A 15,750-nucleotide genomic window follows, 5' to 3' on the forward strand; every position below is an offset into this window, starting at 1 on the left:
TAGGGTTTCGAGAAATCGATCAAATAATAAAAAATATTAATTCATTCTATTCTGAGACCATTCATAGACCAGACCAGAATTTCTAATTATCCCGTTCCCCCTTCGAGCACTGTTTTCAAATATAATCCTCTTTCTTAATCTTCTGCTTTAAATGAATACATAGATTTTTCAATTCTGCTGAAACTTGCATTGTTTTATCTTCATATTTAAGAAATGCTTTGGAAGTATGAATTAACGATGTATGGTCATTTCATCGACGGTAGTCCTCAAATAAACATACACCGTGTTGAACTTGTGTACAATTTTACATATTTATTTTAAACTTTTACTTACTACAAACCTGAACATCGTGCACAGAAGAAATATACAAGTGCGTAAGTTTAAGTTTGAACATATGTTTAAACATCGAGTTTGCGATCGAGGAACTATTTTGAAACATTCAACAATGAAAGCTTGTGTGATGAATTGGTGATCGAAGTTTTAAATGTGTATTGCTTTCACCCATGCTCATTATATGTTTAACTTAATTTCAGGAAATTGTATAACAATACAATAATAGATGTAATAGAACACATTCAAGCATTTCGACAGGAATTTGGAATCTTGACGAAATTTGCTGCTTGAAAACAAGAAGAAATTAATAATATTCAAAACCCTGTTCCAAATTACCTTGTGAGATTCTTCGAATAAAACCAAAAATTTTGTTCGGTCAACAATATACAAGACGAGGAAATTGAATAATTTGAAAACCAGCATCAAGGAGTCAAATGCGACAATGCAAGTAACGTGAAAAAAATCTCAATTTGCCTCAGAACTGTTCTAAATTGTAGATCATGTTAGTTGTGGATCATACGAACCAACTTCGGCTATATCGGTAACCCGATTCCGCTTTCAAAAGTACCGGAAATAGTGGTCAAAATTAATGATGAAAATATCTAACAGTTTTAAGAATTTAATATGTGAAAACATTATTAATTTGAGGAAGGAATCATTACACCGAATTTCGTGCTTGAGTTCTTCAATTGTTTCTAGATAGTTGGCGTAACATTTATCCTTTACCGCACCCCATTGAAAGCAATCCAGCGGCGTAGGATCGCAGCTTCTCGGAGGCCAATTCTCATCACCATTTCTGCTGATTATTCGATTTTCGAAAGTTGTTCACAGAACATTTGTTTCGTTGGCTGTGTGGCACGTAGTGCCGTCCTGTTGAAATCAAACATGTCTAATAAATAACCGTGTTTTTATTATTGCATTTTTAAATTCGAAATTTTTCGTGGAACACCCTTTACAAACGTGATGTTCATAATCAGGTTTGCGCACGAGTTTAAAACACGATGTTCAAACTTGTACACTTGTGTTCAAATGAGTGCAAAAACTACTACAACACTTTAAAGACTGACCGACGATCATTATGCATACGATCAGTTGGCATACAATATTAAAATTATTCACAAATATCCAAATTTTTTACTTCATTCAATAATTAGAGAAAACCCATCGATAGCCCTTGTCAAAACTAATCTAAACACAACAAACAATATACAACTAATGTCATAATAAGTATATTCTTAGTGAGTTTACAAAGCATAACCTTATAGAAATTATATTTTTGTTTTCAACCGTGTTTATTGTGTGATGTACTCTTTCTTCACATTTTATTTTTGTTCTTTTACATTGAATATTAACACTCCAAATACCAAGCCTCAAAAAAAGTTGGAACGGTAACTTTGAGCTGTCATAGCTCAGCTGTTTTTCAACGAATCTCAATAAATTTTACACCCTCGAATTTTGTGAAGTTCGTAGATTGATTCCAAAACTTTGTAGCTGACGATTGGCAAAGGAAAACCAATGAAAATTTGATTTTTCCCGTTCCAAGTTTTTTTCACGCGCCTAATATGCCCTATCTGCTTTCCAATTTTCTTTCCTTTGGCATAAACGTCGCATAGAAAATATTGAATACTTCAACTTTACCGAGTCATAACTTTGTTGTTAGTCAACCGATCTTCAAAATTTGTTCACCATTGGAAAGGTACTACTTCCACAAATACAATGCACTGAAAAAAACTAAAAATAGGGTTGTCTACCCAAAGTTATAATGAAAACTGTAGATTGATGACCTAAGAAAAAATGAGACTTTTTACTATGATCGTGAATATCTCGAAATTCAAAGCGATGACCTATATATTTTTATACATCATTCGATTGCTAGTGATACCAGCTACAATATTCGCTCAACTACCTTTCCTGCACAATCAAAAGAAAACATTAAACAATCGATGAATTTATAAATATATATAAATTTTTCAATTTTTTTCACATGTTTGTATATAACTCAAAAATTAAAGCGATGACATGTACATTTTTTTGATTCAGAATATTGGAATCATTACCAGAAACAATGTATTGATGATCAAAATTATATATCCGTTCAAAGAATCTCAAGAAATTTGGTACAAATACAGAGAATTTCTATTATTGGGAAAATTTTGCCAAAAAAAAAAACAAATCAAAACTTTAAAATTTTATGACATATATTTTTTTATTATTTTAGTTGGAAATTTATTATGAACAAAATTTACAAAAAAACTGAAACTTGGATTTCACTGAAAATCTTAAAAATTTTCGTAAATATACCTAAACTCTAAAAATAATAATGTTTTTGTATTGGACAAAAGATCTAAACAATTTTTATGCACAACCCAAACGGAATTGTTAACTACTAAAATTATTTTTTTTTTTGTTTTAGGTTTTCCGTAAAATCTCAGAAAATCGGTAGAAGATCGAAAATTTCAAAATTTCTGATATATATTGCGTTCCAACGTTTCTGCAAATCAAAGTGAAAATATTGGAATCCGTTTTGATTTCATCTGTTTCAAAGAGATGTAGAATTTGTTTCTATTAATAAAATAAATTTTGTGACAACACGAAAATTTTAAATTATTTCAATGGCTTTGTACAAAAAGAAATAGAACGTAAATTTATACGAATTCCATATACTAACCCATGGTCAAAAAAAACAACTAAAATAAAAAAAAAATATTGCTTGATTTTTGTTTTACTAGCAATTGAGAACTAAAAAATATATCTTAAATTTTCCGCTATCCTAAACGACATCAATTATAATCGATAGAATATTAGAATTTAAATATCACAAACTTAGAATTATTTCGGAATGTATAGAATTCGAAAATTATTTGAATTTTCTATTAGTAAACAATTTAGAAAAAGTAGAATTCTGAATTTAGCACAAAAATCATACGAAATTAAGTAAAACTTGTTTTTTTCCAAGTAGTTGTGTAATGATGCCTTTCTCATATCTCTCTTATTCTCATATAAAAATGTATTCTTAAAACAGTTTTGTTTGATTTTTGAAAAACATGAAAGCTAGTGCATGAACTAGTGTAACCTACAAATTGAAACAGTTCTCAAATCGGTTAGGCCATCTTTCTCAGTGAAGTGAGTTCCACTATTTCAGGTACTTGTGAAACTGGAATCGCCCCGAATATTGGCTTTGCAGCAGCCTACCAACCAATCTATTCGCAGCTTAAAGTTGTCTTCGTCTCGAAAAACAACCTCTTCGTTTGAATGCTTTTTACTGAATGAAACCCTGCACCTATGTTATCAGAACTAATTGGCTCAAGTGGCATGTGCCCCTAGTTATTTGGAGATTCGTGCCTTGCGTAGATTCTCATCAACTTCCTGATGGGAAGGGAAGGATAAAAGGAACATGGAAGGGAATTGAGAATTGGGTGAGGTGGGAAAACAGCACAAAACATAAAGAAATAAGTCGTCCTGCATCCCCGAAAGGATGCTGAACGTTCTGCAGGTGCCAAAATGCACGGTTGATAGAACCTCCAACCACCGAGAAGCGTTAGAGATTTTACAAAAGTGACACCATTCTGCATTCCCCGAAGAATGCAGAACGATTTCTTTCCGAATATGCACTTGAATTAATTTGACACTTTAGAAGACAAAAATACCTTATATAGCTAATAAATGACTGATACGAATATTTTTCAATGAAAAAATCCAATGTATGAACATAATTGAAAAAAAATTTTAAAAAATATCTCCTCCGCCTTTTTTTATAAACATGCTCGAAAATATTTTTTGTCAAATACAAGAAACGGATTTTTTTCGTTTTTCTCAATGTTAGATATAGCAGTTTAAAAATAACCTGTTTTTGAACTAGTTTTGCTCATAACTTCGGTTCAGAAAACGCTACCTGAACACGCCAGTCATTAAAAAATTGGTTTTAACAAACTCTAAAAGATGTTCATAGATACCTATACGAAAAGCGAAAAATATAAATGCTAGTGCAAAAAAATCTGATTTTTTGAGGAACACCCTAAGTTGCTCTTTAAAAATAGCTGTAACACTAAAACCGTTGCAGATACTACTATGATGTCCTCAGCAAAGCTGCTCGATATAAGTTTATCTACAGTTTTGCCGAAAAATGCAGTCCTCTATCTCAATACATCCGGAAAATAAGTTTTGGATCACCTTAATAATAAGAGCCACCCTAATACCATGTACATCGACATATGGTTTATCTTCACTGATCATTTGTTTTGAAGACATCATAGCTCTAAAGTATAAGGTTAAGCCACAAATGTTTTTGTCCCCCTAAATTGTGGATCCGGACCACTGTGCAATGCAATTTAACTCGGAAATTTTAAAATTTCCGATCTTTCATCTATTTTTTGAGATTCTACGGCAAACCTACAACAAAACCAGAATTTTAGTAGTTATCAAATGCGTTTGTGTTGTGCATAAAAATTGTTTAGATCGTTTGTCCAATACAACAATATTTTAAGAGTTTTAGGTTATTTCCTAAAAATTTTAAAATTTTCAGTGAAATCCAAGTTTCAGTTTTTTTTTTGTAAATTTTGTTTATAATAAATTTCCAACTAAAATAATAAAAAAATATATGTCATAAAATTTCAAAGTTTTGACAACATGATTTTGGCAAAATTTTCCCAATAACACAAATTCTCTGTATTTGTACCAAATTTCTTGAGATTCTTTGAACGGATATATAATTTTGATCAACAATACATTGTTTCTGGTAATGATTTCAATATTTTGAATCAAAAAAATGTACATGTCATCGCTTTAATTTTCGAGTTATATACAAACATGTGAAAAAAAAATGAAAAATTCATATATATTTATAAATTCATCGATTTCTCAATGTTTTCTTTTGATTGTGTAGGAATGGTAATTGAGCGAACATTGTAGCTGGTATCACTAGCAATCGAATGATGTATAAAAATATATAGGTCATCGCTTTGAATTTCGAGATATTTACGATCATAGTAAAAAGTCTCATCTTTTCTTAGGTCATCTATCTACAGTTTTCATTATAACTTTGGGTAGATAACCCTATTTTTCAGTTTTTTTCAGTGCATTTTATTTCTGGAAGTATTACCTTTTCAATGGTGAACAAATTTTGAAGATCGGTTGACTAACAACAAAGTTATGACTCGGTAAAGTTGAAGTTCGCAATATCCGATTCACGATGCAGGTGCCGCATGAATGCAGATAGGGCACGTTTTGAGCTCGAAAAAAAACTTGGAACGGGAAAAATCTGATTTTCATTAGTTTTTCCTAAAAGATTGCCAATAACGATATACTTAAAATAATCCACAAACTTCACAAAATTCGAGGGTGAAAAATTTATCGAAATTGGTCAAGTAACAACTGAGCTATGATAGCTCAAAGTTACCGTTCCAACTTTTTTTGAGGCTTGGTGCTTCGCGTAACTTTTTTAGGCTTGGTATTAGGAGTGTTAAACATGGACTAGTTTCCAAGTTTATTTTTGTTTGTACTATACCAAATGTTTTTAATATCTGAACGAACTGAATAGAAAAAAGACCCTCATTACAACTGCTGCTATGCACTAGAGATCCGAGCCCGAACCCGACGCTACTGGTCGGATGCGGGTACAGAAAAGTATTTGTTTGTCAGATGCGGGGGTCGATTTTTTCATTTTCAACGGGTACGGGTCGGGTTCGAGTTAAAACATTTTGGTCGGGTTTCAGGACTTCTATCGGGTTCGGGTCGGGCAAAGATGGCTTTTATCTTATCAAAGAACGCTCTCTAGCAACTCTTCACGCGATTCAATCAGTGCCCTCAAAGAGAGACGGATATCATCTCAGCAAAAAAAAACCGGCAGGGTTCATTTAACATCAGAGCTAATAAAAGTCATCTTCATTGACTCAAAATAGACGCTTCGCTTGTAAAATATGAGAACGAAATCCATATCCAGTCAATGACATAAGCGGAACAGTAGTTTCAAAATTGTGTTCTTTCTTTCATTTACCCTTTCAGTCATTTGCGGTTTTCAGTGAAAATCCCATAGTATACAGTGTCGGTATTCAACCGAAGCTTTGAGAATCTAAAATGACAGAAAAAGGTTTTTACTTTTACCTGTTGGTGTTCGAATCTGTAGTAGTTTTGGTTTCCAAAGACGTTCTGGGGTGTAATTACTTCGATTTGTTACATACTAGTCACTCTTTATAGAAAAGCGTCACAGACGTTAGTTTGGTTTTTGTCTTGTCATAGAGGAAAGAGTGACGTTGGCAATTATACTCTCTCTTTTTTCAATGAGAAACGAAAATGTTTCGTCTCTTTTCGTTTGTTCTGGTGTCGGTCATTTACGAATGAGACAGTAAAATATTGAAAATGAGGCTGTTGGATTGGATTCTTTCAATGAGAATGCGTGACTCTGTTTAAGCTCTGTTTAACATAGAATGGACACTAGTGCGAGAGCGAATTTCCTTCGATGACCCATCTGAGCATCATGGGTTAGCACGCTGCTGTGCGGATTCGCTCTGAAGCAACAAACGGTCGCTCATTCTCGTTTTGCGATCCGATCCTATACGGGCATTGGATAATTGCGACAGAATCATTTTACTATTGCCGCTTATTCTAACTATGTGCATGAGTGTATAAGTTGTGTCTATGAAAATGTCTGTGAAGGATTTTGAAATATTTGAACCTACTACCCGCATTGGCTTGGCTGCCAGAAAGCTGACTAATGGCTGACAACGGGCATAATATGGCTGGCAGCCATTCTGGTGTCCGGCTGCCTCGCCGTTACCAGACATACACCTTAAACGATACAACCGTATCCACCAGGATTTCTGAGGTAGACGTGGCTGCCAGCCGTTTGTTATACCGATGGAAATCTTTGACATTTTCAGCGAAGGTGAAAAGCGGAAAACGCTCGGCTAACTAAGATACAGGCGACTATGTTTTGCCAAATTGGATTTGACAGCCGTCACTGAAACAATTTTGGTAGCCGTCTTGTGCCCATGGCTGTCCAGGTAGCCAAAAAGCCGTGCGGGTATGAGAATCATCAAGTCGAATTATCGAATCGATTTTCTGCGATAATTGTCAACTTGCGATTCTTCCTTGGTAAATTCCACACAGCGCCGATCATTAGGTTTTGCACGATGACGACACAAATGAACTGCCGATGAATCAAGTTCATCTTTGACAGTTGCCGTGTACTTGTTTTGTCTTGCGACTGCAAGTTAAAAATTGAAAAAATGACGAAAAAGTGCCTGTTAAAAACGTATTCCACAGTGAAAATAACTAAAAAGATTGCCCTGTGTGTGTTTCCAGCATCAAGGAGCGATTTATGTATGAATCTGTTGAGTGTGAGGCGACTTGCAATTTTTACATTCGAACGATGAAGTTCTGATGAAATTTTAAACTGTAAACAAGTACACGTCGACTGTCAAAAAAAGTTCATTCTGTTCATTTTTGTGAGGTTATGTCATGTTCGTGCAAAACCTAATTACAAAATTGTATCTATTTTGGTAAGGATCGTGAAATACTCAGAGTGTAAGGTGGAGCGAAGAAATGTAGGAAAATTCTCTCACGGCTCATGCATTGAGAGGCTACGAGTTTTTGTAGCATTATCTACCAGATTGACGATGTTGTATACAATTCAGAGAAATATCGAGCCTCTCTCTGCCAAATTATCGGCAATCACCAAGACTGGGGTCGGGACGAGTAGAGATTTTTATTCTCGGATACGGGTCGTGTTCGGATTTGGAAGAAAAATTTATCTCGGGTTCGGGTCGGGCACGGGAAAATTTAGAAGAAATGCTTACCCGACTATATCTATTATGCACTGATGTGATGAAACGTAAGCAAAACAAAAAAAATGAAAAAGTTACAGCTAGAACACTTTACAAACTTTAAGTTCATTCTAAAAAATATCCTATTATCACTACAATATAACTTCACAGATTAAAGCAATAAATTCACACATAGCGACTTTTCTCTTAAACTTTACAGTTCTCGAGATAATGGTATAAGAAGTTCATGAAACCTCAAGTTTTTGTTGATGACTTGTTACCCATTTCTGGAATTGCTCAAATGAGACTTCGTACCGTTATTTATCAATTTCAAACATTTTTTTCAACTCCGATTACAATCCCGCTATGATGCTAGCATGAGTTTTCGTTTGTTCAAATTATCAAATGACAAAGAGGAAACAAATCAAGTTTCAACGCCTTTGAAATTCTCGTTCAGCACAATACTGAATAGGAAAAATGCTGAATCTTTTCCTAAAGTTGTTGGTTTGGAAGATGAAATTGTGAGTATAAATGGGTGCAATACGTTTGATTCTGAAGGAAGTTATTTTGACGAGCAACTGAGATTGAATTATCGTACCGGCCATATCCAAAGATAGTTTATCATACTTTATCTAGATATTTGCATGTATTGCCATGCGTTAAATATTTGTACAGTTGTCAGAAAATAAAATAATGCAACCTGTACATTGTTTAGTTACTAAAACGCGATTTTTAATACGTGGGACAGCTATGCGACTACTTTTCATATGAGACAGACCCGATTTGATATTTTTTCTAAATTGTACTGAATTAACCCCAAATTATTTTCGCGATTTCGGAAAGTGCGGTAAAAAAGACGTTATCCGTCGGAATAACTCCAAAGTTACCAAAACCCAATCAATAAGATTCTCGTGTATTTTAGACATCAAATATAGTAAATAATCATTTGTTTTCCTTTTTTTCTTCATTTTAATTCGAGCATATATTCAAATCATTTTCTGTGATTTATTGAGATTTGTTCGATGCTTCAAGACATACACAAGATTTCAATGTAATGCAACTTTCCCATTTTCGGACAAACCGAATGTGGCACCACAACAGCCATTCCAGTAAAGTTCCAATCAAACGCATGATCTATACCGTTATTCGGCTAATGCAATCGACAAACTCCGCAGGTCTCGAGTACAAATACCGTAACAGCACTGTTTCAAAATATGATCTACCAACACCAGTTCCTGCGGGTTGATAAAATATCGTTTCGAATCGGCTTCCCCAATGGAGATTCCGGTAGGTTGACACACTATTCCTAGGTTTTTCCGCGGTGACAACCTTCCGAATTGATGAACCACCGCGATGCACATACAGCAAGACTGAAACGCAAAGAAACCCGCTTATATGTCAGTACCATCGTTTTCAAACTGATTTTAATTATTGGTTTACGTAGAATGTTTTGACACTGATCGACTTTGAGGTTAGGTTTGTTCATCGTCTGTTATGCACACCTGCCCCATAGCAATACAGCGAACTTGCCCCGTCATGAACCGATTTAAAAATGATAGTACTATGTTACTACATTTTGAACAAATGTTGAACTGAAAGGTGCATCAATGATCTGCGGTTAAAATGAAGCCCAATCGATAATTAAAAAACTCTTATTTTGTAAGATTTTGTTCTTATGTTATTTGTGTGCTAATGGCGCGATCTAGTTTGTTTGGATTTCACGACTAAATAAATAAGTGGTAAAAACCCAAATATTCGTATGGCTAATAAATGTTCATTCTGTGTGAAAATGATGTAGAAGGCATACTTGCCCCTCTTGCAGTCTTACCCAACCTTAACCTACTGAGAAAAGTGCAACTAAGTTCAAGTCGACCTTACAGCTTAACAAACAAAATAAATCTTTCATTTCTAGTTTTTTTTAATATCGGAATTTATAGTTGGAAGAATTCTAAATAACTACACGAATAAAAAAAACCGGAAAGCTACTTTAAAATTTCTAATTACTTCACAGTAGACACACGTTTAACTAAATTGATAATGAAAATATACCGCAGTGCTACCGGTGACAGTGCAAACCAAAGACACAGAATGACAAATTGCTATTGGGTAAATACCGTAGGTTGAATCAGCACTATCCGACGATAGAAACGAAACATTCGTTTCTATCAGATTACACTCATCGCCATTTCGATAACGCTCGCAAAACTGCCTGCATAATGTTAAAATTAAAAAATGTAAACTATAACAAACATACAAGGATAAACAAATTGATTCAAACGGAAAACTTTATCCAACTTACCCGCGTAACTGTTCTCCGATTGGGATCCATTTCCATTATCATCCAGCGTCAGTGGCGACGGGTTACAGCGAATGGACAGATTGTTCAAGTTACTCTCACTCGATGTCGAATGGACGGGTGCCCCCGGAGATGTAGGACCCCGGCTGTCACTAGTCAGTAGACTTCTCGAACCGGCAATGGATAGCCTAGGGGCAGGCTGGGGTTTATTAATTTGCTGCAAGGATCCACCACTTGTGCTAGCGCATAACGGAAACTCCAACGATGAGCTTGTCACATACTCCGAACGTTTGCCCAACTTCCGCCCGAATTTCGAAGACGATGCTGGCACAGTCGATGATGTGACACCGGTTGCAGAGCTACTAGTTCCAGTTCCGGTGAAGTTTTCTTTGTCTTTCAGAAAATCCGGCAATTCAAAGTTGATTTCGGTGCCACGCTGGTCCTCCAATCGCGATCGTTGAGCACGTTTAAGTCCTTCTAGTAATTCTAAAACAAATACGTTAAACATTAATAAATTTCATCTCGATATAACATCAATAACACAAACCATCATTCTGTGAACGAGTTGGCATCTGAAGCTTCACTCCCGCTTTCAATTTGGCTATAATCGGTTTTTTTGTACCACCATTGTTCACACTTTCCCCACCATCCTCCGAACCACCGGTCGAGCATTTCTTGCTCTTGGCTCCTCGTCCACTTTCCGATGGAGCATTCGATCCTCGTCTTCGAAAGCGGTCCCTCCGCGTCGAAGAACTATCCGACGTACAATCCTCGGCGATTTTCCCATTCGCTATTTTACCGTTCATCAATTCATTAAACACTTTGTTCGTGATCTCATCCAGCATATTAAGTTCCTGTTTGTTGTTGTCATCCTTCGGGTCCTCTTTGCTCTTCAGGTGGTTGTTATTGTTGTTGTTATTATTGTGCGAAGACCCTCCATACACAGTCGATTGTCCTTTTTTAGTAATATTGTTATTCAGAAAGGTCGGTGCATTGGAAGGAAATGCAAAATTTTGCGGCTGGGATTGCGTTTGTGATTGAGTGTGCAGTTGCTGCTGGAAATGATTAATTATCTGCTGGTGCTGAGCCGTTGCGATAATAGGAAGTGGAGGCACCTGGTTGGCGTATGACCTTTCCGACCGCGAAGCTATCGTTCGCGCTAGATCCTGATGAAACTCATTCTCATTGCCATTGCGAACTTGCAACCACAGTCCATCCACGCTGGTCACCTGATAGGTCATGTCTAGAAAGGCATCCTTCGAGTAGACATTCATTTGATCTAGTTCGTAGTTGTATTTCAACAAGATCGGCCTCAAAACATCACCGAGAGGTTTTGTAGCCTTACTTTTTACTGAAATCATTTTCCTATTGGGTAGGCTTATTTTGAACACGACCCTTTGATCGATGTTCACCTCTTTCCCAGCGAGACTAGAAGACGGACCATCAAGATCTAGGGGTTTGTGATTGCCAGACAGGAATGCTTCGTACGCATTGTACACAATCCCTCGCTTTTCTAATAGCCTCTCGACCAGTTCCTTGATGGTTTCATTCGAACGAGTCTGGACTACCGTCGTCGCACCGTTGGATAAAATCACACGACACAAGGTGTTGCGCGTGTCATCCTGATCGTAGGACTTTCCGATAGCGGCATCAAAGCTGAAAAATTTCATTGTTGATCAGATTGTAAACAATTGAAACTGACTTCTCAACTCACCTAGCCAGCGAACTTCTGGAACTATGAATATCACTAGTGGAATTAGTCGAAAGCACCTTCAACGTGTTGCTGCTACCTCCGGTACCCCCGCCATTCGAGAGCGTAGACTTGCCGCTCTCTTTTTTGATCTCAGCATCACCCCGATCCTTAGACTTGCACCTTGTCTTGCGGTGCCATGGAAGCAGAGACTTTCTTCGGCGATCTTCAGCATTACTTAGCGACTTCTTCAGTTTGGTTGTCAATTGAACTGCAAAACTCGTTCGTAATAGTGGATCTAATTGTTCACCCGGATAGGGTAAAGGCTGTCCCTTCGTTTCCGAATCCAAACAGGTCTTGTACATGTCAGACTTTATAAATCGCTGGTAGCTGTCGAATTTCATCAGATTAAAAATTTGTTTCTGAGCAGCAGCGAACAAGGTTTGCTCCGCTTGTGGCAAATTTTCCTGAGCGATGTTGCGGGCAATCGAATCCACGTTTACCGGTTCGCTGCAACCCGATTCTAAATGTTTAGCGAAAATAGCTTGGGCCTCTTTGGCTCGTTCCTCGCGATCCGAAAGCAGACGGTACCTTTCACACGCCGTCCAGAAGTAAATGTTTTCGGCTGAGAATTCTTTTTTGAGAAATTCCTAAAACAAAGCAAATTAAACAAAATTCGTAGAACAAAAATGCAGTTCGATACTCACGGAAAATGTATGTAATCCAGCCGCATCCTCTAGTAGCTTTTCGAACGAAGTTCCCCATGACGCCACTCCGGTCGGTCCACTACTTTCACTAGCCTGAACGGAAGTCACCGTACCGGTAGCATCGGTATACGGGTTGTATCCACTCTTAGTCGAACTATAATCATCATCGATGGACTTCGTGTAGACGTCACTTTCCGAAGCGGCCAACGACGATGGCCTTCGATGGGACGCACTCGGTGTTCGCTGTTCACCGGAACGAGACCGCAGCGACGACTGACCCCAACGTCGGAATGGTGATGCATTGTGGTTGATTTGCTTGTTCTGGAGTTAAATAAGAGAAGGGTATTCATATTAGTTATGATAATTGGATACAGTTTGAGTAAATATGAGTAGAAAATTAACGGCTGGATCCACGCTGCTGATTGAACAAACTTGACATGAAACATTTCATGAAATATTTCAAGCTTCTATCTGAAAGCTCGAGCTATACCACACTTTTGCCGTGGCATTGAAGCTTTCAATACCAACACATTTACAAGTGTTTTGATTTGATGGTAAAGTGTATTTAACAGTGCAATAGAGTGATTATCGTGTTATGGTTCACGGTATGAAATTTCTTGTCCTCTGTTAGCTCCTATGCTATCATTGATTATTAGGTACTTTTTAACTCAACTAGACAAATAGTTAGAAACTTCAGTTCACTTTTAATCGACACAGTAGTAAACCACTCTTCGTGGGAACGACGATCGCAAAGAACAAGGTACACACAGAAAAATGGAGCTTGTTTAAAATAACAAAACAGTCAGCAGATTTTTAAATATGATTTCTGTTAATTTCAAGCTAGAATATGATGCCATCGCGGGTTGGCGGTTCAATGCATAGGGCACTAGTCCTACGAACTAGTTGTCGTATGTTCCAGCTCCTGGAAGGATTCGTAGTGCCAGTAGAATCGTAGCACCAGTCATGCAATGGTTCTGTACACTCTGAATCGGCTGCGAAGTCTGTTGAAACAGAAGGTAATACCAAGGCTATATGATTGTTTTGAACCCATTACTCCCTTCCACATCAATAATTATAACTTTTTTATTTGAACGAAATTTTGATCCTGGGTAACGAAAAAAAATTTTTGCAACAAGAAAAATAAATTGGTTATTTCTATCTATAATTTATTTGTGTAATGATACAACTAAGTCTGTTTGAATTAACTTCATTAGTTTTATTCCTTTTAAACCAGAGAATTTTTCTCCCGAGGATAATCAAAAAAGTTTGCACGTGTTTTACAAGGAAAATTTGTATGCTTCTTTCGTTTCCTTGGGCCTTTTCAACAATTCAAGTGTATGTATGGATAATTCAAAATATTACTAAACCTGCATAGCATTACATAACACGTTTTTTAAATGAAAATATTTGATGTAGGATCTCTATCTTGATCGGACTGATGGAGCACCGATGCATTGAATAGAATCAAATTGAGGGGTTACACCACTGTAGAATTTAAAAAAATCGGATTTTTTTTTCATTGCAAAAGGTCATGTATGATCTTAAAAATAATATTCCAAAAGATGAAAAGCGGGAAAAATTTCTAGACGTCTTAATTTCGAGTTTTACCGCGAGACTCCGACTATTATACTCCGAGCGCCTTTTGTGTCTCAAAACTACGTTTTTTGAGCTGGCCGGAAACATAAGTCAAGTAAATCTTGCCAATCGATTCAAAAAAATTACAGAATATTCTCGATAGCTATCTCCCAAGAGGTACGTAGGGGTTTTTGAAAATGGTGAATATATTTTTTTATGAACAATTTTGTGGTGAAAAAATGCGGTTTTATTATCAACGGGCTGCCATTTTACAGAAAATCAATTAATTAAAAAACCCCTACGTACCTCTATGCACACTTCAATATGACATTAGAAAATGTTTTGTTTTTTGTTCTAGCTCGAAAATTGCAGGAGTTGAATTTCCAGCCGTCAAAATGCAGCACTTTCGCGGAAATGCCGCCAAGTCGCCATTTTTTTTTTCAATTTTTTAACTGATCATTTTTTTTGTACTTAAATATACATATTAAAAAGTGCTTTATATAAAATTCTAATTACTCCATTTTTTGGATCCCAAAATAATTCCCTAAAAAAGTCCTTCTCTTTTTTTTCTACAGTGGTGTAACCCCTTATTATATCCGGAGCTTGATTGTGGCATGTGAAAAATTCAGACCCAATCGCTGTTGAAAGCATTTGGCAATTCGAAAATGAATAAGCTTGAAAGAAATATTTTTACCTTTTGAACGGACCAGTCAAGTCAGTTCGTCGAGATCACAAAATGTCTGTGTGTGTATGTATGTATGTGTGTGTGTGTGTTTGTATACATGTGAAAAATATTGTATGTATGTGTGTCTGTGTACATGTGACAAATATTGTCACTCAATTTTCTCAGAGATGGCTGAAAATCGGTTCCAATCGGAAACTCCGATTCAAATGAAAGGTCTTATGGTCCCATAGACTACTATTGAATTTTATCCCGATCCGACTTCCGGTTCCAGAGTTACAGGGTGATATGTGCAAATCTATGAGAAAATGCGCACTCAATTTACTCGGAAATTTCTTAACCGATGTTTACAAACTAAGAGTCAAATAAAAAGTACTGAAATTCTTGAAAAAAATCCCGATCCGACTTCCGTTTCCGATATTACAGCGCGATAAGATAAGTGAAAAATGATCATTTTCATGAGTATTTTTTCACAAGTGATGGCGAAACAAGGTGCCAATTCTTATAAAATTTACTGGTTGATTCATCTAGTTAGTGAATATATAAATCTACTTTGGGACTACTAGTCCCCAATTTCCGCTTCCGAATGCACCGGTAGTAGTGAAGTAAGGCTCCAAAAACGGAACTCTCTTCGATTTCTCAGCAATGATTAAATCGATTTTCATAAATCATGGTTCAAATTAAAGATCGCAGTGTCTTAAAAGATA

The 15,750-nt window shown here is 36.4% G+C and overlaps 1 protein-coding gene across 3 annotated transcripts in view; it reads right to left on the reverse strand.

Moving 5' to 3' along the window:
* The window catches only part of LOC131432618 (regulator of G-protein signaling loco), a 120,948-nt gene that overhangs the window by 1,499 nt on the left and 103,699 nt on the right, over positions 1 to 15,750 (reverse strand). For 2 of the 3 annotated variants that reach the window (XM_058598992.1, XM_058598993.1), the window contains 4 exons: positions 12,787 to 13,107; positions 12,104 to 12,729; positions 10,937 to 12,045; positions 10,393 to 10,875 (listed from right to left, as the gene is read on the reverse strand). In XM_058598992.1, coding sequence (XP_058454975.1) covers positions 10,393 to 10,875; positions 10,937 to 12,045; positions 12,104 to 12,729; positions 12,787 to 13,107 — 2,539 coding nt within the window. Of the gene's footprint in view, positions 1 to 10,207; positions 10,303 to 10,392; positions 10,876 to 10,936; positions 12,046 to 12,103; positions 12,730 to 12,786; positions 13,108 to 15,750 lie in introns of all 3 variants that reach the window. The other variant, XR_009229921.1, reaches the window with a different exon arrangement.

The sequence above is a fragment of the Malaya genurostris genome, chromosome 2 (genome assembly GCF_030247185.1).
Source record: "Malaya genurostris strain Urasoe2022 chromosome 2, Malgen_1.1, whole genome shotgun sequence".
Classification (NCBI taxonomy): Eukaryota; Metazoa; Arthropoda; class Insecta; order Diptera; family Culicidae; genus Malaya; species Malaya genurostris.